A 24814-nucleotide genomic window follows, 5' to 3' on the forward strand; every position below is an offset into this window, starting at 1 on the left:
GTGCTCTTTTTTTTTTTTTTGTCCTAGGCTCCTCACTCTGCCCTGCAAGCTATTGGAAGCATGTCTAGACCGTGGAGGTGGTCATTCATTTTATGAATGAAACCAAATCGTAACCCTGGGAAAATGACTTGTATTCCTGTTGCCTTTGTGTCATGGTTGTGTTAGTATCATAAAGTGAAGTGATTGTCATTGTGATACACAGCAGCACAGCACGGTGCACACACCGTGGGGACGGTGCTTTGCTCAGTGGCACCTTGGCGGATCAGGATTGGAACTGGCAACATTCTGATTATGGGGGTGCTTCCTTAACCGCTAGGCCACCACTGTGCAATGGCCAAAGAAGAGCGAATGTCACAAACCCGAAAGCTCAGCACCATGAAGATTCAAGTTATCGATACCAAGTATCAGAATCAGATCGATACTAGCACAATGGAATGCTCTTCTTCTTTCAGTACAACGTTCCAACTGAAAGTAAATGTGCTGGTAGAACTACTGCTCCTCACACTTCAACGTGAATCATGGCAGAAACGTGCTGTTTTGCGTAATTGCTACTGGTGTGCAAGAGATCCTACATATTTATAGTCCTGAATCAATTAGATTTGGGAAATCACAGTAGTTTAACAGGAACACAGTGGAAAGTAACTATACTACCAGGAACATCTAAAGCAACCTTGAACACACAGAGAGCCAATCGGTTATAACAGTTTACGACAACAGAGCGCACAGGTTCTAGTTACCCTTGGTAATCCATTCAAAGCGACGCGCTGGAGGCTTGGTTGGGGGATGTGAGCAAGATTGGGACCTGGGGAATTGAAACAGACCCAGGGGTAAAATCCACAAGGCGACGTTCAGGGGCAAACAACCTTTTTTTCCCCCAGTATTTTTTGTAACTGTCAACTGTCCTGGTCTGAAAGAACAAGTATAGGGATATGTGAATTGGAACCTTAAAAAAGAAATAAAACAGTAGTCTTTAAAGCAGTATTGGTCATGCTTAGTTTTATTTGAGCTGGTGGAAGCACGGGAAGCTCCTCATCCTCCACCTATTCAGCTCTGCCCGGAGTGCCTCCACCTCTTCTCCCTGAGTCCTGGCCAGCTGAATCAGCCTCTTCCTCTCGAGTATCTTCTGGTGTCGTGCTTCTGCCTCTGCCACCTGCATGGCCTCAGTGTCTTGGTGGGTGGAGCATACAGCAGTCAATTATAGAATACTAGTCAATATAAAATATAAAAAAAACAATCTTTCATAAGAACATTAGGCTGCAGAGCGTCCCAGCCTACCATCCTACAGGTAACCAAGCCTGGGTACTGGGTCAGACTAAAGATGTCTCAGTATGAGTAGGAGGTTGACAATTACATGCCTCATATTCAGTAAGATCATTTCAAATTATTTCTATCAAAAATTTGATCACTTCTAAATCTAGATTATGTCATATTTTCTTCCCTGCTAATTTACTACAGCGACTTTTTAGTTGATACATTACCTGTTCCCTCACAGATGGCTCTCCTCTCTGACACGGCCATCTTGAGTACAGAAAGCCGATGGTCCAGGTCTTCCACCTCTTTCGCTTTCATTGACGCCTGCATCTCAAGCTGCTTTATGAGCTTCTGACAACTCTGCACTCTCTTTGCATGGTTCTAAGAGTATGAGTACACACTTTTAGTTTGTTGATGATTGTATATCGGACTCAACTGCACTCAACTACGACAACCAATAAAGTCTAAATTCATCCCAGTACTCCTTTTGTAAGTCTCAGAATGTCTCTACAAGCTTGCGTGTTATGATGACAAGATCTAGAATATATCAGAAAAACATTCTGCCTTTGGGCTAATGATGGCCACACCTAGATCTGCAGTTCTTTACTGAGGTTCTTTGTGGTCTCATATCATTCTTAATCAAGATAATCACTGGAGAAGAGCGGTTTTACAGTCAACACAAATATTCATTGACTCTGCTTTCTTGGATTTTAATGGACCTTCCTCATACAGTTCTTTTAGCTTTTTTACTCTTAGATGAATGCTTTAGAGATAATTTATATTTTATCAATTTTGTATGGTAAAATACATTCTGACACCACATTTGAACAGCCCAATCATTAGGAATGATACCTTTCATCATTTATGGAAGAGATCTGATGTTCCTGGCATCATTTATTCATAAACAACCCTCCATGCCACCCCCTTTATCAATGCATTTTTGAAACATACAGCAGCAGGAGCTGGCAAGTTCTTTGTGCTGTGATGACTTGTGATGGGACAGAATTACCTTTTCCTGCAGTGAAATGATTTTCTCAGAAAGAGAATCCTGTTTTGATATCTTGTGGTCATGATCTTTTTCCCTCAGGTGCTTGGAAGAGAAAAAGGCAAATCAGTTGAGGAAAAAGGCACTATGAGTAAGATAGTATAATTTAACAATAATAAAAATATGAATACATTTGATCATAGAAATTGGTAAATGTAGTGTGGAGAAGGGGTGTATTTACATTACACTGTAATATGCTGATCAGATTGTACTGGATTAGGGCTGAAACACATCAATTAAATCGATAAAAATCTATTACTAAAAGAGTCAGCAAGGTTTTTATGAAAAAAGTGCAGCTTTGAACAGTGTTTCTAACAACAGATGTGTCAGAATAAAATGTTTTTATTCATTTATTTTTTAAATCTGAATCTCTGATAAAAAACAAAAAAAAAACAATAATCGATAAATTGATTATTATAATAATCGTTAATAGCAGCACCATACTGGAGGTATTGGCAGTAGGGGGGGTTTTAAAAAAATTCAGATTTGCATTTGTGTGTCTTGGATTTTTTGGCCAGCGTGCCATTTTTGTTTCAGTTAGAAAAGCTTTTCATTTCTCACAATGTCAAGCATTTGTGCCTCCTCACTCCTTCAGCCACGTGGCATTACAGGGTGGTAGTAGCCTAATGTGTAACACACTCGCCTATGAACCAGAAGACCCAGGTTAAAATCCTGCTTACTACCATTGTGTCCCTGAGCAAGACACTTAACCCTAAGTTGCTCCAGGGGGGACTGTCCCTGTCACTACTGATTGTAAATCGCTCTGGATTAGGGCGTCTGCTAAATGCTGTAAATGTAAATTACACTGAAGACAGACTTAGCAATTTACGCAGTGATAGTATCCAATGGAGAAAAGCATTTTGGCTGTTTTTTCAACCTGTCCGACTGAAACTCTGTACCTCCAGCAGGTTCTGAGACACGTGCAATGTCTGAATGTCTCTAGCTTTGTTATAGAGGTCCTCCATCAGCATTCCCATTTTGCGGTGTTCCCATTCCTGCTGGATTATCCCCTTGCGGAAGTCCTTGATCTCTGCCATTATGGATATCTTCTGTTTACCCAAAGTCTGAAAAGGAGATACACCATTTTAATACACAAAGTTATTTACATCATTGACTAGCTTATGTGTGGTCAATGTATTTGTTGATTTTGCTTAGTAACAAAATGTTAATATTTTAAAATGAATTAAATTAACCAACGGCCTTGGGTCTGGACCACATACCCTAATTTTTGTGTTGAGGTCCTCCACCACACTACGGTGTAGCAATAGTGAGTTAGAATAGTCATTGATGAAGTCACCAGACTCCACCTCCACCTGGCCCTGCTTCAGCAGGATCTGAACCATGAGGTCCTGTTGAAATCTTATCTTATCGTCACAAAGGCTGTGGAAGCACACAACATGCATTAATATAATAAATATTTGCTTTGGAGTGAATGCAGTCTAGCGATCTGACCTGCTAATATCTTGTGTGAGTTTTTCAATCTCCAAACTCAAGTTCTCATCTTCAGCAGTCATCCTCTGCAGGAAAGCCTGCATCTCTGCCAGGGTCAGGGCCTTTATTTTCACCTGTGAAACTCAGAGATGTTTGAAATTTGAATTGTGTTTGACACCTCTTGATTCATGGCAGTTTACTAGGGAGTGGAATTAATGCCACTGATGTGAAGAAATGACTCATGTCAACACAACCTCAGGGGTCTCATTTATAACCATTGCGTACACACTAAATGGGGAATGCGTACGCCTCTTCCTACGAATACGGTGCAATATATAGAAACAAACTTGCCAGCAGAATGTGTGGAATATTTACGCAAATTCTGACCCATGAGTGCAAACATTTTAGAAAAATGGGAAAATGGGAAATTGTGGCTACGGTGAAGAGGCTGACCAAAAGTGGCATGAGAGCCATATCCTTAGGCTAGTGAGTAATACACCGTAGTGAATATATAAGTAAAATATTTTGAATAAAATCTTTAATCTATGCACCGCAGCTGTTGAATTGTAAATGGATAAGTGGTGGCCGTGATTATCACAAACATTTTGACATGGTGCGAAACACTCCATCTGATTGCTGAGAACACATAAATGCCGCAATCACACTCGTGCGTAATGTAACATAATGGATGTGCTGGCATTGTTAGTAGATTATGCCAATGGCAGGATTTGGTTTTCAGGGACAATGAAGATTTTTTTGTCTGATGATGATTCCTGGTTCATAAACCAATTTAGATTACCAAGATGTATGCTTTTGGAGCTAATCGCATGTTCCACAACAGCACACGCACGAGTGTGAGTATCATTATAGCAATTTTTCCAGCCACGTTTGTGTCCCCCTTTTTCTCAGACACTGCTCTACATGCACCTGTTTCCCCCAGTATTGAAGCCATCCGGGTTTCCAGAGGTGTGAAAGGAGATTCTCTGACTGGAACGGCATCTAATAACCCTCTTACAAAATAAAACATGATGCTGAAGTTAGTTCTTTATTTGAATTGTCAATTCCACCTTAAATATTGCTCAGCAGGCTGCAGCATCTGTATTGTGCCTGTAGGCTTACAGTCAGGAAATCTGTTTCAGAAATAAATCTGTATATAGTGATGATCTATGTGCCCACGCAACAAGTGTTACCTGTCTGGCCCAACACAGTTTTCACTGAAATGGCATTAATTTACATGAAAAAATCTATAGTTTAAAAGCTCTGGGCTACTGAAAAGCACTTGTTAAAGGATGACTAGCATGTGTAAAATTATCAACTGGCCCAAAACATTTTTTGACCTGGGATCTTTGCTCATGTGCACATAGATTCATGATGATTATTGACATTTTCACGTAAAATAAATTGTATTGCAGCCTGCAGTATTTAAGGTGGAATTGGAAATTCTAATAAGGAGTCAAGATGCCACAACATACTTGTTGCTCTTTCTCCAGCTTTGCTCTTCTGACCAAGCAGAAACGCTCCCATATGGCAAGGTCCAGTCCTTCAGGCATGTTCTCTGGGGAGTCTAGTTCTTCCATGGCCTTCATCATGAGAGTGGGGCCCTCATTGGGTGCCTGGTTTGATGGGAGGTGGTCTTTCAATGGAATGGTGCTGTCTGTCTGTGTCCTCATTCGCTGGACTCTGCAGAATATTGATAGATATTTTACTGGCCTTAACGTTAGCTGAATGAGTTAATGATCATTTGTTAGTTTTAGTTCTTCAGTAATTTATTCATACAGTTATAGACTTCCTGTACTTGACAACATGCAAACTTCTAGAATTATGCATCAAGTATGAACAATCCTGGCCTATTTGGCCATTCATGCATTTGTATGCTGTCACATGTTCATTAAGTTATTCCCTTTATGTACAGTACCTTGGTCTGCGCTTGTAAAGCTTGTAGAGTTGATCAACTAAGTGTCCAGGAACATCAAAGAACTCTTTTCGAAATCCTTTGTCTAGTAGCTTCATAATCAAATGGCACCACAAAAGTGTGACAAAACAATATTTGCAGTAATTTTAAAATATAATTTTCGGCTATATTAGTCATCATTATTAGGGAGTTTGGACCTTGTCTTCTGCGACAGCATTGTCATAAGTCTCTCTGAAGGCCTCCACTTCCTCTGTGTGATTTCCAAGGTCTGCCTTAATGTTCTTCTGCGCAGAGAACACAGTGACTCACAGAAAGGAACTTATCTACCTCTAGGTCAGAGGGACTACCGTGTCACACATGTTTATTCTTGTGATGTTCTAACTAGATGTCTAGCTCACCCACAGGAATACGTAATGTAAACATCAAAGCAAGCGTCTTGGATTCTGGACTAAATCTTACCTTTAGTGTTTTTGTCTGCTGAAGCTTGTAGTTGAGATCATTCTCCCTGTTGAGAATTTCCTCTTCAGTGAGAATGGAGTGTGCTAGATTAGCAATCTTCAGATCTTCCTAAGGAGATTTTCAAGAATGAACAATTATCTAATACAGGTGACGCATTTTCAAAAGCTTTAGTCACGCACTGAAAAGCACCAGTTTACCTGAGATATAGCAATATCTGATTTAATCTTCTTTTCAAACAGCTTATTCAAAGTTTCATCAAATGCTACTGTTGTTTCCTTAATTGATTCATGGTGCTTCTTCATCTCACTTTCCAAAATCTAAAAAGACAACATATATCTTATAAGTGATGAAGTGTAGCTCTACTTATCACATAGTTTCAACAGAATAAAATATCTATATATATTCTGACCAAATTAATCTGACTAAAATCTCAATATGATTGAAAACATCAGGATCAATGCAAAATAGCAACCTCCAACATGATCTTTTTTTTCTTTTTTAAAACTTCACAGTGTCTCATGAATTCATATTTGGCTTCTTTTTTAAAATATAAAGTCAGTAACATTATAACAAGGTATAACCTTACCAATGATTTTAGCCCATTGTATATGTGATTATTTCTAGTCCCGAATATTGAAAATGAACAGTCTATATCTAACAAACCAGATGTAACAAGATACAGCCCACTCCATCTGACCTTCCTGAATTTTTCTTTTTCTTCGTTTAGCTCCTTCACTTTCTTGTCATAATCTTTAAACATCCTTTTCTCTTCCTCTGTCCACTGAAGCTCAGGCTTGGATATGAATTCTGGCTGAGGGACTTCCTGGAATGTTCAAGCAGATGTTCCACCAATTGCATTGTCTTAAATTTGCAGATTCTAATTAAGGAAACGAATTAAGAAAATACATCTGTTTCCCATTTTAGACACATTTTTTTGGTACCATTTTTAAGATGCCTTCTTTTCTGAGCTGTAGAACTCCACCCATCATGTAACCAAGTGCATGTTCTCTTGATTTGTCGCCCTTCAGGATAAAACCAGAACACACACAGCTCCACCGTTTAAACTTTAACATGTTATTATCGCAGAAGATTTCATAATACAATGTCAAAATGTGAAAGCAATGATCTGAACAGATTTTAAAGTGAGGAATCAGGAAAACTATTTTGTAGAAAAACGAAGGGACATTAAAGATGATAATGTACAGGGCGAATTCAACAATATCAGTGTGTGAGTGCATGTACATGAAAGGTACAGGAACGTATATTCAAACCTTTGACGTTAGCTGCTGCTTCTCTGCTTTCTTCTCCTCCTCCTTCCTCTCTCTCTGCTCAGAGGTCAGATACAGCTCTACTTTTATCTGACAAACACGCACAGACAATCTCATTAGACTGCTGTTTTGAAGATATTATATTTACTTATTTATTCAAAGATTGTGTGATGATGTTATAGTGCTATAGTCTATAGGCACTATACCTCTGAGTCCTCTACAGTCAGGGATCTCTCTGGTCTCTCATCGTCTGACATTGTGGTCTCCCAGAGGTTCTCCCTTATGCCCAGTTCATCCATTATCTTAGAAATACGCTTGTTTTTTTCTCGAACCCAATTTATCTCCTGTTGTTTCTGTTTGTATACAGCATCAAACTCTTGGTTGAACGCAGTTTTGACTTTGTAGATGACATCCTTTAAGAAACAAAAAACACATTGTTAAAGTACAAGGTATCATAATTCTGTTTCAGTTTGAAGGTTGAATTGTTCCATTGCCTCACCAGAATAAAAGCCGCACTGGCAATAAAAAAAATTGTGATCATCAGTGAATTATTGCAATCAATCTACAATCAATCGGTTCATATTTCAAAATTTACCTCCAGCTTCTATATGGAAAGCGGGTTTGGCTGCAACATCATTCAGGCTGCAGTTCGTCACATGACATTGTGACTGTTCATTACATTCTTTACATTCAGTGTATATTGACAATCCCAGAAATCCTCTCAGCAAATCAAAAGTCAGATCAGAGCTAGCTGTTGTAAATTCTGTGTAGGCCACCCGCTGTAAGGTGTTGGGCATCATGTATCAGGGCCATATCAGGTAGGTGAGTGTGAGTGTGTTACCTGCAGCAGAGTGATCTGGTTGATTTTCTGTTCTCGAAGGTACACACTGAACTGGCTGTAGAGGAACTCATTGCTACTGTACAGAGAACTGATGCTTCCCTTCAGTGCTGTACCTTCTGCCTCAGAACCTTCCTCATCATCCTTTTCACTTTTCTCTACCAACACCCGGTTCTGATGCTCCAGGATCTGCAGCTAAACAAATACAGTCGGGGGAAAAATATTTTAACCCCTGCTGATTTATTAAGTTTGCCCACTAAGAAAAAATAATCGGAAAAAACAATGCAGTTCAAAATATTGATAAATTAATTCTAATTATGATTGAAACATTTTATCCTTTTACAAACCATCCTTAAGTGCACATATCTCAGGGGATTTTGTCCCTCTCCTCTTTGCTGATCTTCTCCAAGTCAGTCCTTTATTGTCTTTGACACGTGTTTGGTTCAATACTCACCCATGACTGCTTTCCAATCCCGTGGCTAAAGAAAGGAGGTTCCCTCCTTTAAGGGTGAGTCAGGGTCACATGTTTTTAGAAATTGGTTTTGAGGGTGTTTGTTTTGTATTTTCAAGTGGTGTGGTTGTGCGTGGAGTGTCCCCCATGTGAGTGATCCTTTCTTTTCCCCGTTTCCACTTCCCCAAAGTAGATTCATTTATGTCCCGTAATTCCTTGGTGCCTGGGTCCTCCTCCTTGTGTTGTGACAGCAGGATTCCAATTTTCTGTTTCTCCCGAGTAGATCTGGGCTGGTTCCACAATGTTCTCATATCATTGAAACTGATAATGAGAACCTAAGGAGCTATGCACAGACATCGTTATGCTGCAGGCCCATTAACGAGATGCGGTGAGGGGTACCAGGGTTTCCAAACAAACATTTGCAACCGACTCCACCGCTTTGGCTTTGGCCAACTTTCTGTTCATGGATGGTAATGCTCTGCCACATCGTGGCAGAAATGTCACCGCTCATATGGTACGCCATCAATGTCCCCTGACCTGAACCTCATAGAGCACGTCTGGGACAAGTTGAAGCAGAGACTAATGATCGTACCCCACCCCCACATGACCTGGCAGGGACTGTGTGTATCACTTGTGGAAGAGAGGAACGCATCGCCTCAGAACAACATCATGAGGCTGGTGAGGAGCGTGAGATGTCGCTGTCAAGCTGTCATTGCAGCAAATGGATGGAAACACTCGCTACTGTTTTTGTTATTTGGGGATATCCCTATTATTGTCTACATTTTTGGGTAATAAATATTAAACCAATGAAAATGGTGTTTCTTCTCACACATTATTAGTAGTATCAAAAGGGAACGTTCTTATTTCATTAAAATTCGTGCACAGGTACTGTAAATAGTTAGCCATGTTATGTGTAAATGTGTTCTGTTGGGGTTCGGGACATGTGAGTTCTGGGGATTTCATGTAGCGTGTGCAAGGGGAGAAGCGGCACACTGGGGAGTAGACATACGGGGTCAGAGGAGAAGAAAGGCTGCCTCCCTGTTGTCTGTAAGCCTGAGAAGTAGGTATTGCTTGTTGGCGCCCTCTACTGGCTCGAGTTCAATAAAAAGTGAATTGCTGGACCCCTGGAGATGGACAAGACATCGTGGCGACGGCTTGTGACAATATATTCTTAAATATGTACACTGGAAAAAGTAATCTTTTGTATTTACTTCAATATGGCCAACTGACAATATTTCTGTCTCTCAATTAATTGTTACTCTTCAAAGCTAAATATTAAATTAATTGAGATTGTTTTGAAAAATCCTGTTCAGTCAACATAATATTCAGTCCTTAATTCCAATTTAGTTCCTTAATATCAGAATCGATCCTAAAAGTCAATACAATTTTGTCTTACAAGAATTCACCATCTAAAACTAAGGAACTGGTAGAGGTACGATTTGATTCTAATGGAAATTTCTGATGGCTAGTTAGCCAAAACAGTTTTGTGAAACGCCGCTACTATAATGGCAGTAGCAGGCTAAAGCTATTTGATCAATTTCCCTTCTATGCTGTGTTAGTCGTTATTATTTTATAATATAGAATGTTTTCAGTGTTGCCAGAAGTATTGTACCAGCATCTAATAATTAGCGTATTTTGAGAAAAATAATTGTTCACATGCAATTTCCATTCAGACATTGATCAGGGAAATCTGCTTCAATAACACATATTATAAAAGACTATTATGTGTAATGTAGTTGTAAAACATTTACATTCAGCACTTCATATCACCAGGCCATAATAATAGATCTACATTAAATGATGTTGAGTTTGACACCTGCATTACATTGTGCATTGATAGGCTGTAAGGGCACATGAGACAACTGCGAGAAAAATATGTGTAATCATGCAATCACATTATCAATCAGTTTTCAAAAAACTGTCCATATCATGGACTCTTTTCTTCAAAACGTACAGATTCTGGAGTTTCAGCGAGGGAACATATTTTGCACGTACAAGTCGAAATAGATTTAGGTGATTGTATTTACAGTCTTTTCAAATACGTAGACCAGAAATACTGTCTATTAAAAGTGAAGTGATTATCATTGTGAAGCAAGCAGCACACGGTGCACACAACAAAATGTGTCCACTGCATTTAACACATCACCCTTAGTGAGCAGTGGACTGCCATGACAGGTTAGCGGCTCGGGATTTAAACTGGCAACCTTCCGATTATGGTTTGCTCATATATGTACATATATGATAATTTTAATAGTTATCAGTGGCAGAGTAATTAATGGCTATTCCAATAAAACATTATCACAAACATTTCCTTAAAATGAATTGAATTAACCAGTAACTTAAAATTAGACATTGGAGCCACAATAAATCATTGTAATTTTACTTTTCATACTTAAGTACATTTTGACAGGCAAATACTTTTGTACTTTTACTTTTATTGGAGTAAAATTTTACCTGGGTAAGTCCACTTTTACTCAAGTACCTAGTTTGTGTACTTCATCCACCATTACAAAAGAACAATATACTTATTGTGTTAAATTTACTAAAAAAATGTTTTATATTTAAAGACTCTCTTTCATTTATTTTAGTGTTTGGTGGGTAATAAGTGAGTTAACTTTCTGAAAAATAAGCCCTTGGAGACAAGTGACGTTTTCTCCTTTGTGTGACTATTGTGTGTATTGTGACTATAACTCACATTGGTGTTGATGAGTTCAGACTTTCTAATTTCTTCAACTCTGTGCAGCTTCTCCAACTCCTCCTGTGTGCGCTCTGTCATGGGATAGTTCTTAATTTCACAGTGAGTGTGGAAAGCCTGTTGGAAAACACACACATGGTAAGAGGATGCCATGAATGAATCACATGCACAGTCGTGGCCAAAAGATTTGAGAATGACACAAATTCTGGTTTTCAAAACGTTTGCTGCTTCAGTGTTTTTAGATCTTTTTGTCAGTTGTTGCTGATGTGTATTGAAGTATAATTACAAATATTTTATACGTTTCAAAGGCTTTTATTGACAATTACATCAAGTCAATATTTGCAGTGCTGGCCCTTTTTTTCAAGACATCTGCAATTCACACTGAGCTGCTGTCAATCAACTTGTGGGTCAAATCCTGACTGATGGCAACCCATTCCATTCATAATCAGTGCTTGGAGTTTGTCAGAATTTGTGGGTTTTTGTTTGTCCACTCATATCTTAATCCAAATTCTCCAAATTGGATTAAGGCACAGCCTTGTGCTCCTCTCACTTGTGTTAATGAGAGGATCACTGAAATGATCCTCAGCAGGTCCTTTTGGGATTTAAATTCATTTTCATGGAAAATGGTGACTTTGCTATCTGATCACTCTTCATAACATTCTGGACTATATGCAAATTACCTAAATAAAATTGGAAGCAGCAAAACCAGCATTTGTGTCATACTTCCAAGAATTTATACTAAACCATAAATGTTAATAACAATAATGAGATGCATGCCTGGAAAATGTACATTTACATGTGGTTTGTTGTATTGTCTCTACCTTGATGCTTCGTCCTTTGACCTTCAATGAGTCCCAGCACTCTTTTCTCAGGACGTCCTTCAGGTAACATTTAGCAAGATTTTCCAGCTCAATCTCATTTTGTATCTTGACATAAAGAAATGTAGCTGATTAATGACTCCACATAACTAAGTGGCAGAGTATGCTAAGCAAGTGTATGCCCTTGTATATATATATTGTATATATACTACATACTGTAATCATTTATGTTTTCAGTCAATCATAAGCAGGTATCCTGTAACCATACTGATCCTACAGCTACTGATTTTTTAGGCTGAAACCTGGCCTTGTATTTCCAATATGTCTAGGAATAAATGCAGGTAAATACATGGATGAATGTTCTTACAACACCTTGCTAGACTGAAGTCTAGTATGTTGAAAAAGACGAGTGAATAAAGATATCAACATACTGCTAGGTGCTGTAATTGTCGACTGTAATATCCCACTGGGTAATCTCAATCATTACGTGCCCTTGCCCATAAACACTGAAATGAAATAAGTCAGTGGTCCTACACCCAGCCACGAGATATTGATGAAGCCACTTGTGTGGCCTGGATATCTTGATGACAGCATGTTTGCCGTGTTTATACGTTTCTGTTTTTACATTCTGTTGTAATTCTTAAATGGATTAATTTTGCTCAGAATTCTATACATAACACCCCATAATGATGACATGAAAAAAAGTTATTTGAGGTTTGGGAAATTCATTAAAATAAAAAACTTAGGAAAGTACATGCACATAAGTATTCACAGCCTTTGCTAATTACTTTGTTGATGCACCTCTGCACCTCAGCAGTTACAGCCTCAAGTCTTTTTGAATATGATGCCACAGGCTTGGCACACCTATGCTTGGCCAGTTTCACCCATTCCTCTTTGCAGCGCCTCTCAAGCTCCATCGGGTTGGATGGGAAGCGTCGATGCACAGCCATTTTAAGATCTCTGATCTTCACTGTAGGGATGGTATTGGCTTGGTGATGAGCAGTGCCTGTGTCCTCCAAACATGACACCTGGCATTCACACCAAACGTTTCAATCTTCTCATCAGAATTTTCTTCTGATCCTTCAGAAGTTCTTCAGGTGACTTTTGGTAAAGGCATGCTGCCATGTGCCTTTTTACTAAGGAGTCGCTTCCATCTGGCCACCATACAGGCCTTCAGAATGTCCTTCTAGAATGTTCTCCTCTGACCATTGGGCTTTTGGACACCTCCATGACTAGGTCCTTATTCCCTGCTCGGCCAGCTCTAGCTAGAGTCCTGGTGGTTTTGAACTTCTTACACTAACGGATGATGGAGGCAATTGTGCTCATTGGGACCTTCAAAATCTTGGAGGTCTACAATCACTTTGATTTCATGCTTGGTTTGTGCTAGACAGGTGTGTGTCTTTCCAAACAATGTCCAATCAACTGTTTCTTTTCCTCAAGTGGACTCCAATTAAGCTGCAGAAACATCTCAAGGACATAAATATGTACATAAATATGCTTTTTATTTTTAAGAAATTTGCCAAAACCTCAAGTAAACTTTATTCATGTTGTCATTATTGGGTCCTGTGTGTAGAATTCTGAGGGAAAATGCTGTTAATCCATTTTGGAATGATGTTATAACATTAAATGTGTAAAAAGTGATGCGCTGTGAATATTTTCCAAATGCACTATATATACACTATCAGTGAAAACTTTATACACACCTAATAAGAGGCTGTTTTGAAGAATTGTACATATTTATTATAAAGAGTCACTTCTCTTTGCTTACTTACTAGTGTCATAATTATTTGCTTCATAGGATGGTCACACCATGTGATGTATTTGTTTCTTTGGTTACCTTAACAACTTCCTCATCACCCTCCTGCTGCAATCTCCTCTGTTCATCCACATTCAGATTAAACTCTTGTAGCTCCATCCTCTCTATCTCTGGCAAGGTTTCATTCTCATCCATCATCTCCTGGATCTAAGCACACAGAAAAGTCACTGATGCATATTTCCATGTGAAATTCCTTTATTGTTACTTTGGCTGGTCTAAAATATAAATATCTTACAGTGTTTCTGAGTTCCTTGATTCCTCTTCTTATATCTTTCCTATCTTCAGAGAACTGCAAACTTTCCTGCTTCATCACCTACACAGAGAGAAAGTGAACATCCTGCAGGTGAAGTGCATGACTATTAAAATTGACCTGAGCTTTATTTGTATTGGATTTTGTGGCTCGTTTTCAGGTTATTGGTGTGTTAGACATTCCTGAATACTTCATAAAATGCATAACAAGACAACAAACTTTCCCCGACTCAACATAAAATGAAAGAGTCTTTTGTGCACAGACGATCCACACCAGGATATCCAGTTAAACAGGTTTTACAGTATGTCGTTATTTCTTTCAAAAGATTCATAGAGTATTTAAAAGGAAAATGTTTTAACTAGGTCTATGTGAACCACTCCTTGCTGATACCAAAAACATTATATGCAGGTAGGCAAAGCAGTTCAGTATAACCTACTGTTTTCAGCCATTTGCCTTCCTCAATGAAGCTGCTGGGGAAAACTTCTTTTAACACTCCTCTATCACACAGTTAGTTATTCTACTTAATTTGATCTAGTAAATAGATGACAGTAATAACTCCTTCCCAATGTTTCTTCCTTTCGTCTTTGTCTCTCTCCTAGAGTTTTTTTGTGGGAAATTGTCCTGATGTTGTCTTAATGTTGTTATCAGATCTTAGCTACTACACAACTACACAGTGTGAAGAAGGTGTAGCGTGTGTACTGCTGCTTACCACACTGAGCCTGTTGTCCAACCAGGTGGAAGTAAAGAGAATAGAACAGGGAAGGCTGTTATCTTTGTCAGCCACACTGGTGCACGGCCTGCTCTCTATAGCCTAAAAATAAAATGCATTAAGAATATTTATCTATGTTGAGATTTTTAAATTGTAGGCATAACTCCACCTACTGCACAATACTGAAAATTGGTACAGAAACTGGGCAAGAGGCTGAAAGATCATGGGAGGAGCCAAGGAGGGTATGTGTGTGTAACAGGACTGTTGTGCTAATTTGTGGATGCTCACATTCTTTTTATTAATTGAAACAAAAATCATAGTCATCAATCATGTAAATTGGTCTTTTGACATGCTGTGTTCAAAGCACAAGATTCAGGCCTAAAATGAAGTGATCATCTTGTCTTGCTATAGGAACTAGTCATACATAGATATTAATCATAAACCTGATATTTGCCAAACTGTATTGTGTTGTAAATTAGCTTTTATTAAATAAAAAGACAGGATCCCTAAATGTCTTTTGTAGTCACAACTCAAGCCTCCAACCTCTTCTGTGTGAGACAGAGCAGATCCAGAAGGAGAGTGTGTCTCTGGATCCCATTCAGCCATCTTTCTCAAGATGTTGTTCTCTGAGGGTTTTGCCAGGATCTTCAGCGATTGCTCATACTGTGTGTCACGACTGTCTTTTTCTACATCTGACAGCCTGTGGAACAAAAATAACCCAAATTTACAATAGCTTCTTTCAAGGTTGACACTGAACATAATGAGACTTGTACTTTATTCTTGTGCTTCTAGCAATGCATGACACAAAACTGTACAGTAGACTGTCTGGGTGAGCTGTACTGCTGCTATGTGAGTGAGCATGTGAACCTGAGTCTGGTGCAGACAAGGCTTCTTCCTCTGTGACCAGTGGTAAGGACTGTTTGGACGTCAGAGCTAAAGGCAAGACTCTGCCCTCCACCTAGCCAGCAAGAGTGACACTGCATCTGCATAAATCGATCCTGCCAAGGATGCACAACCATGTCACTGGGATAAAGATGTATTAATGGTGATTGTTTATATAATGTTTTGTTAGATGTATTTATATGTTATTACAAAATGATGTACTAATGTACTAAAAGATGTTCATATTCAAGAGACCCACTTTTTTACATTCAATTTGTTTTCTGATTCCTCATTTTATTTTCCTTTAAATATTTTGCGATATACCATACAATACATTTTTGCTTTAGTCATGATAAAAATTATTTTATTTGTGTTTCTTACAATTAAATAGTTGAAACAACACTTTGAGGATTTTTATGTATGAATAATTTTTCACATTTCCATTTTACGATATACACATACGCCTGCAAAAAAGAACATGACAATAGACACCTAATTTAAAGTACAAGCTGCATGCATCTACATACCAGGTTAGTGAGATCCCGGACCTGAAGGAGGCCATCATGCCCCACAGAGGCCAGCCATTTCTGGTGGGGGGATAGCAGCAGGGTAACAGGGCCCAGAGGATGCCCCTGCAGTTCCAGATCTGGGACAAGCGCCACCAGAGTCTGGTCAGACAGCCTGTCACTCTTCTAAATGGTCACAGGTATAAAAAATTAGTTTGGAATGGTAAGAATATACAGAACATCAGTACAGAACAAATCATACATCAATGCAACCACAATAATGTATAATAAATAAAATATAGCTATACAAAACTATATTGTTGTTTATTAATGGTGTAAATGTAATGGGGTAAAAAATAATGGAGTTAAACTCAACCAATGTGTTAACTGGTAGACATACCTCTGGAAGTTGGAACCGCTGGATGGCTCTCCTCAGCTGGCAGTAGCAGTATAACTGGTTACCATTGATAGCACAGGAGGAGACAGGCTGGGGGACCTCATATTTACATCCCTGCAGGATCTCAGAATTCAGGAGACCACGTGGGTCTGCACAACCACTCAAGCCTGTACACACACAGCATTGATCATTACTTGCTCTTTTTTTAATAATCACTATTTTTTCACTAAGTGAATTCCTTAAAAGAAACATAGTAATGTTGCCCCAAAATTGTCCACAGAGGAACCCCTGTCAGACAATTTTCATTCCAACCCACACCAACAACACATTCATCATTAGTCCATTAAAACAACTGATCTTGATGAAAGTAAGGCGCATTGGCTTGCATTTGAAAGCATTTACTCTTTCAAATAATTTTTTTTAGAACTGTCCCTATTCACTACAGGTGCTCTATACTGGCAACAAGTTAAGAGCCATTTGACTAATTAGTAAGAAACACTGGACACAGGAATGTCACATTGATCATTTGTCACATTGATCATACATTTGTCACATTGATCATATTATTTGGCTGAATACACAGTATAACAACTATTTATAATTTATGCTCTATTTAATCTGTTATATTCTCTCTCTACTCCTGCATTGTTAGTGCTGGCACAGTGGGTAGTGGTGGCCTAGTGGCTAAGGAAACAAACACGTAGTTGGAAGGTTGCCGGTTCGAAGCCTTTCATGGCTGCCCACTGCTCAACAAGAGCGATGGTTAACTGCAGAGGACACATTTCGTTGTGTTCTTTGCTGTGTTTCATAATCATTTTCATTTTTCACTTACCTGTGAGACTATCCACTGGTAGTGTTAGCAGCATGATCAGTCTTCCCTCCTTTAGCCCTGCTTCTCTCCCATCATCCCTTGCTTCATCGTACACAACCATCAGCTCCACATTTTGGGTCTCCCTGATGTACTGAGTGGTGAGGGTCAGAATGGCCCCCTCAGCATCTGAAACAGCATCAATAACAACCTCTTCATCTCAAACACTGATTCCCAACCAGTCCCAACACCTTCTATCGAACTACACATAACTAATGCAATCATTGTACCTGTATAGCCAATAACAGCAAAATCTTTTGAAGGTCTGACATCCAGCAAAAATATGTGTGGGTCTAAGGAACTGACAATCAAGATATTTCCTCCCTGGTCAAAACTGTCAAATCAATTAAAATAGAGAACAGGATAGCAACAGAGATGAACAAGATAATATTGCAAAATGAAAACAGGTAATGAGGTATGTTTGCTTTCTGCAGACTTACAGCAGGTTCTCCACTTGAACATGGAAAAGTTTCACTCTATGCACCAAACGTGGCTGCTGCTTTTTGGTCAGATCCACAAACAGGACATGTCCAGACCTGGTACCCACGGCAACATATTCAGCCACAGGACAGCTCACCATGGTGGTAACCTAGAGACACAAAAGCTGAGTAATCGGCCTGAATAATATTTGAAGAACTGTCAAGATCCAAGTATAGGCATCTGCATGAATATGATCTAATATACAATCATGGGAATACATGGAATTCTCAAAATTCTTAAGTCTCAAGTATTGTATAGGGGGTGGTAGTGGCCACACTCTCCTATGAATCAGAAGACCACTAAGTCACAGTTTCAAATCCCGACTTACTACCATTGTGTCCCTGAGCAAGTCACATAGCCCTGAGGAACATGGATAAGAACATCTGCTAAATGCTGTTAATTTAAATGGATTGCACACTTCCGTACTTAAATCTCAATCCTCCTATAAACAAACTAATTCCAATACCATACATTTCATTTATCATCCTACAGTAAATATATGTGTTCATTTACTGCATTGTAAATGGTTAATAAATTGTAAATTATTTAATGAACCCTTATTTATTCATAGAGGTGTATAGTCAGGTGTATAGAGGTGTATAGAGGTGTATAGTCAGAATAAGCACAACTAAGTGTATTGTAGCTCCAAGCATGTTGTAGGAGACTAACCTGGTCATGTACTGAGATGGAGCCCCTGCAGATACCTGCATCCATGGACCAGACCTGCAACTCCCCATCTGAACTCACAGACTGCACATGATAGAGCACATAAAAGCAGGCAAATAAAAAGACTGGAGTTGTAACATAGGAGCCACTGACGTTGAGGATTATCCATTGTTTTCATTATTTCATGCAAAAAAATGTTCTTAGATTTTATAGGTCTGGAATCCATCACTAAAATCAGTAATCCCTTCCAGCAATTACCACACAGTTTGCGTTGTCAGTGACCATTGGCACTGCCGCCACAACCTCTCCATTCAGGACCTCCAGAACCTTCACCATCATCTCTGAAAGTGATGTCTTGTGCTGGTAGATACAACCCTGCATAATATAGAGAAGCAAACGCAACATACCGACAAATTTATCAGTTTACCTAGTTTGGCTTAACTCTTGTGTCGTGTTTGGGTATGTGGCAACCATTTCAATGTATACCAAAATAAGAAATATGCTAATTATTATATTGTGTCCCTGAGCAAGACAAACCTGAGTGTCTCCAGGTGGACGGTCCCTATAACTACTAAGTTGCTTTGGATAAGGGCTTTTGGATCAATGCTGTAAATGTGTTGTTCTTTTATAAACTTCACAACGTTGTCCACTTGTGCCCGGACTCAAGCCGGGCACTACAGGAAATTTTCACTGAAGAACAATTAACATAACACATTCACACTGCACACTGGCCCTACACCACAATAGACTTGCAAAAAGACATTCACCACACAAGGGTTAAGTAATTATTCCCAGAACATGTGCTTATGTTGTCTTGCTTACCGTGTTGCTCACCAGCAGCAGAATCTCACATTCAGGAGAACAGCTTATAATGGTAACGATTTCCTCCAGCTTCCATGTCTTCATGAGGTCAACATGATTCCCCTTAATATACCACCTACGTAACATTCCATCCTGTCACAAACCAAAAAGCAGTTGGAATGTTAAACCATAACCATAAAACTGCTAAACCGGTGTTATTAATAGTTTCAATGTCTTAAATGCAAATTAGAAATGTAGAGGTTCTTACGGTCCCAGCGGTGAAGAGGCCATCTTTGTGTAGAGCTAAACTATTGAAGCATCCAGCTTGAATTGGTGGATCATTATTGCATGTGAGACCTATGAAATTAAATGGAATTGTTTTCCTTTTAAATCAATTCTTTCTCATCATTCTCACTCATTTTTGCAAAATTCAGATACAGTTTTACAACAATGTCTATGACCTTATGACCTTATATTTGCAGAGTGCTCATTATACTCTACTTAATTCAAGTGATGTGAAATGAGTCTTTCCGTTGAGATCATATGCTCCACCTAATTCACTCTTTTCATTTCCTGTGTCATTAATTAGGTTCATTTAGGTGTGGTTAACAATATATTGATTTTCAGTGATTACCAATACCATGGATCCAGAAGTGTAATGTATTTTGTGGTTCAGTGTACCTGCAGGAACAGCATGGGTGTGTGGACTGAAGAGGATAGACGTGAGTGCAGTGTTGAGATTGACCAGCAGCAGGTGACCCTCTCTGCATCCCACATACAGTTGAGATGCTGCTGACCAGCATACACTGCTGGGCTTAACCCTGGGCTTCAGTTTACCTTTGGGCTGTACAATACAGAGGAAGATGAAAGGAATCTTAACAATTTAAAGCATCCTGATGTGGATTGCTAATAAAACATACTCAATTAGAACTGCACTGAAGAAGTAAATTCTTAAACAAACTGAAGCAGGAATATACAAGTGTGAGTACAGGTACAGTGTTCCAATCCCTTCAATGGCCACAGCACCGAGGCTTGCAGACTGATTCTACTCACGTTTATGAAGAATGAGTCACTCGCAGGATCCGCTATATGATGCCCTCTGTTATATAAGTCAACTCAGGAAATATCCTCTCTACTACATATTCCTCAGTGAACTCTTAGTGGTATTATAACAAAATAAAAGCAGTTGGAACATCAGCAACTGGCCACGTAAAATCGAACTGCTCAAACTGTTGTTCAAACAGCTACCATAAGACAGACTGCAGCATCCGGTCCCATCCAGCAGTTTCTTCCACCAGACCATCACACTGTTGAACTCTGCACCACACTGACTGAACTCATAAGCTCAATTTGCACAGTATACTATTTTAAAGGTAACATGGTAACCTGCATATATATATTTCATGGTAATGAAAGCACGCTGTAGTCGCTCTGGATAAGGGCGTCTGCCAAATGCCTTAAATGTAAATGTAATGTAACTAACTGTATGCTAGATATTTTTTTCGCTTCTACAATGCACATACAAGAAGCTTCACTCATATGCACTGTACCTGTGTATTGGTGTCATGTGATGTGACAAAAGGGATTTGATCTGAAATCATAGAGCAGGGTCAATACTTACATCAAAATATGTGTGTATGATGAGGTTATTATAACAGTAAAGTCAGAATAACATTCATGAGGTTGTGCCCCTAAATACCTCATTGTGTAGCATGTCTAGTGTACTACTGATGCAAATGTATTGACTTTGAGACATTTATCACTATTTAACACATAAATAAATAGATAATTTCCCCAAGATAACCTATTCAGTTTTGAAGAATATGTACAAAGGATATTATATAAAATTGTATATTTTTAATATTATTTAAAAATTATACAAATTTATAATTATTACCAATTATTACAAAAAAACAAACTAATTGTGTTTCAAAATTGATCTGAAACTTACCACAAACTTTTCAGCCCACTCTCCCTTGAGTCCAGCAACAGCAGAAGTAGGAATCTGGGGTCCAAGGTAAGTGAGCTCTCCATTGGACTGATGAGATGAACCAATCCCCATCTCAATCAGACTGCCATCTATGGCAGGAAGGTCTATTACACTGTTTATTATAACAAACATTATTATAACAAACATTAAAACACACTCATAACACAGAGGCATAATAATTCCTTTCCAGATGTGCACAATATATTTCAAGTTCAATTATTTGCATTAAGAGTATAATTATGACATTAAAGGTCCCCTGACATGAAAATATGACTTTGTGATTAACATTAATACAAGTTCCCCTGGCCTGTCAACGGTCCTGCAGTGGCTAGAAATGGCGATAGGTGTAAAGAGTACTTTCTGCTTCATTGTTCAGAGAGCGACAGCTCAGATGGTCGGATCTGGAATTTGTCCCCTTATGTCATCATACGGGGAAAGGTTACCTCCCGTTTCTCACCCAGAGAATTTCCTACTCCTCCCCCCAAAAAGTTGCTAAAAACATGAGACTCTGAAGAACCAGTATGTTCATCTTATTTATTTAGTTATTTATTTTAAATACTGACAAACATTGTGGTCGGTGAATGGTGTTGATGTCGTCATTTTCGCAAATGCCCGCTCACTCATTACTCTCTCCTCCTCATTAACATTTAACATTACAGACAAAACATACAAAAAGACGCGTCCTGGGGAAATTTTCAGAATAGGGGACCTTTAGAGTAAATTAAACTTGTTTGTTATAGGTAAATCGCCATCTAGTGGTTGTGAACCTCATGTACCTGGCCTTCATCATGTGAAGATGGTTGCTTCTCTCCACGGTCCACAGCACCACAGAGCTTGAGCTCATAGCACATATCTGGTGCCAATTCATAGGATTAAACACTAAAGTGGTGACATTTTGTCCTGCTAGTGGATGACTACATAGAAGGACTCCAGTCTCCCTGTTCCTGCAAAAGTTTTAAGATTAATATTTCAGTTGCTGAAATATTTTTTTTGTTGTTACTCCGGTGGCCTACTGTCATTTGTAGATTGAATTAAACTAGCACGTCTACGTACCACAGTGTTATGGTGGGGTCTGGAAATGAAGAGCAAGAGGCCACGTAAGGGCCGGCACTGCTTAACGCCACTGCTGTGTACTCCAGGTGAGCTGTGCCTGTTCAGGAGCCACAAGCAACATTACACAACATTACATCCATTGCCTTTTTCCACCCTGCACTGACAGTTATTGAACGTTCACTCCCCCCAGGAAGGCCGTCCCTCTCTGACTAGCTTTTTCACAGGGCTTCTCACTCTTTCACAAGCCTTTTTCCTTGTGTGCATAAAGTGTCAAAGTGTGGGGGGTTAGGGTCAACCGTAGGGTCTGTCAAAGCCCACTGTATGCGGTTTTGGTCCATATTTGGATGGGACTGTGCAGTTATACCCTCCTGCATGCTACTGAATGTTGGTTTTTCATCCAGCACAACATGCTGCTACCTCTCTCTCTATGGCACAGCGCTATGTTGCTTTTTCAAATCACTTAATTAATTTTGGTCACTACAATACCTGTCACGGTTATTTATGACTTTTTCTGCACTACTGTTCTGGTCTTATTGTCTCTTGTTGCTTTGAGCATGTTTTGAGACAAAATAATTTCCCTCGGGATAATTTTCTTATCTTATCTTATAATAAATAAACGTTGTTGTTGGTGGTAGTAAGTGGGGTTTGAACCTGTGACTTTGTGGTCACCTGGTTCATAGGTGAGTGTTTACTCACTAGCGGACTGGAGATGTCCAGTGGAGTCCCAACACTATTTTTTTAACTTTTAATATTGCACACAATACTGCACACTTTAAAAAAAAACAACAACAACATATTTTTACAGATTAAAGCCCAGTATTAGCATTTGATAGCATATGCTTAGAACTTATAGCTGCATTATAACAACGTCCATACACTTCTTTTGAATGCTCAACTTATAAAAATATGAAAAAAATCTAATGGAAGGTATTAACCGCCAGTAAGAGACTCACCCACGAGCTGGCTCTGCAGGGCGAGTTCGGGGTACCGGTAGACGTATATGGACGGCCGGAGCTGCTGCTCGCTAAACGCCAGGAAGCCGCTGCGGGCCTCGGCCGCCAGCGCCCCGACCCCGCGGCCCGGGCTCGGGAGGAACCTCCTGCTTTTGCTCTCCGTGTTCAGGAAAACCACGCAGCATCCGCTGGTGTAACATACGGTGTCCACGTCCACGAACGCCAAGCTGTTGCAGGCGAACCCCTGCGCCCAGCTTCCGAACGAAACACGCCGTTACTTTACTTTAACAACTTTTCTTATCAGCTGCACGTTTATTTCATCCCCGGTTTACCTTACCTGACGTGCAACGTCCCCACTTCGTCCATTTCCCCGCCACGCCGCGCGCCCCGTTTCCACGACAACTGGAAGCGGTAGAACACGCCCACGTCATAGTTTGAGTGCCGACGTCAACCCGCCCACGGAAGTCAGCGTTGTACAAAACCCGAGCAGCCGCGGCCGATCGGTCAGACAGCAGCGAACGTTCGTGCCTGTGGTAAGTATGACATCAAACTTAACTTCAGATCAAACTTACAGCACAGACGCGGCCCGGTATTTATATCATTTTGGATTTCGTGCTTCTGAATGGTTGCTGTGGTGTGTATAAAGTTATGCTGACGTTTATTAATAATCCCATACAGTGTAAAAAGCCGTCCAGAGTCAACATGGCATCTCAAAAGTCCCTCGGTAAAGGTGAGTCTGGGTGTGGCTCATGCATGCATGCATGCATGCACACAATGGCTGACATGCAACGCAAACATGCAGTGTCATGACTGTGATGGATCACATCTTGGATAAAGAAAAAAAATCCTTAGTCACGCTGACATGTACAGTTCTCAGCCATGAGAGCATGCCTCCGCACCCTCAAACTGATCTTATTATATCGGTTTATGTTTTATCTTTTTTTTTGTGCAAGTAGTTGGATGTGTTTTTTCTACTTTTCCACAGGAAGCTGTGCTCCTGGCCCTGTGCCCAAAGACACTATCAGGCTCTACAGCATGAGGTTCTGTCCCTTCGCTCAAAGAGCAAGACTTGTGCTCCATTCCAAGGGTATTAAGTAAGATAACTTCTTGTTTTGATAACTTTTTGTGAAGCAAGTTCGTGAAGCATTGCAATGTGAAGCATTGCAGCTGCTGGGTGTTTGGATGTAAAAATGCTTTTTTTTTTTTTTTTTTTTTCCATCATGTGAGACTGACAAACCAGTGGGTTCATTTTTTTCTAGAAAAACGGCAACACGA

At 39.5% G+C, this 24814-nt stretch overlaps 1 protein-coding gene and 1 long non-coding RNA gene across 3 annotated transcripts; one reads left to right on the forward strand and one right to left on the reverse strand.

The window, feature by feature from the left end:
* Window positions 1–989: 989 nt before the first annotated feature.
* On the reverse strand, window positions 990–23927 carry LOC114764504 (cilia- and flagella-associated protein 43-like). Of its 2 annotated transcripts, XM_028954197.1 has the most exons (38): window positions 23877–23927; window positions 23540–23793; window positions 22587–22683; window positions 22310–22477; window positions 21495–21645; window positions 20225–20387; window positions 19812–19900; window positions 19565–19696; window positions 19001–19117; window positions 18746–18826; window positions 18037–18185; window positions 17827–17930; window positions 17561–17725; window positions 16732–16895; window positions 16353–16517; window positions 15811–15941; window positions 15487–15643; window positions 14944–15045; window positions 14220–14297; window positions 14006–14131; window positions 12172–12276; window positions 11351–11467; window positions 8208–8399; window positions 7573–7779; window positions 7370–7456; window positions 7040–7120; window positions 6796–6921; window positions 6296–6415; window positions 6099–6206; window positions 5837–5923; window positions 5643–5731; window positions 5200–5407; window positions 3749–3861; window positions 3517–3676; window positions 3196–3360; window positions 2261–2341; window positions 1479–1632; window positions 990–1167 (listed from the first exon to the last, which is right to left on the reverse strand). In XM_028954197.1, the coding sequence occupies exons 1-38, from the start codon at window positions 23903–23905 to the stop codon at window positions 998–1000; spliced, it is 4992 nt and encodes a 1663-aa protein (XP_028810030.1). In that variant the 5' UTR covers window positions 23906–23927; the 3' UTR covers window positions 990–997. The 2 variants fall into 2 exon arrangements, 1 of the variants encoding a protein (XP_028810030.1); XR_003742516.1 differs by lacking the exons at window positions 990–1167; window positions 1479–1632; window positions 2261–2341; window positions 3196–3360 and having other exon boundaries at window positions 3662–3676; window positions 3749–3869.
* Window positions 23928–23980: 53 nt separating this feature from the next.
* LOC114764509 (uncharacterized) lies at window positions 23981–24682 on the forward strand. Its single transcript, XR_003742517.1, has 3 exons — window positions 23981–24072; window positions 24218–24269; window positions 24525–24682. It is a non-coding gene; the product is annotated as an uncharacterized LOC114764509 (long non-coding RNA).
* The last annotated feature ends 132 nt before the right edge of the window (window positions 24683–24814 follow it).

This window comes from Denticeps clupeoides, chromosome 15 (genome assembly GCF_900700375.1).
Source record: "Denticeps clupeoides chromosome 15, fDenClu1.1, whole genome shotgun sequence".
In the NCBI taxonomy this organism is placed as follows: Eukaryota; Metazoa; Chordata; class Actinopteri; order Clupeiformes; family Denticipitidae; genus Denticeps; species Denticeps clupeoides.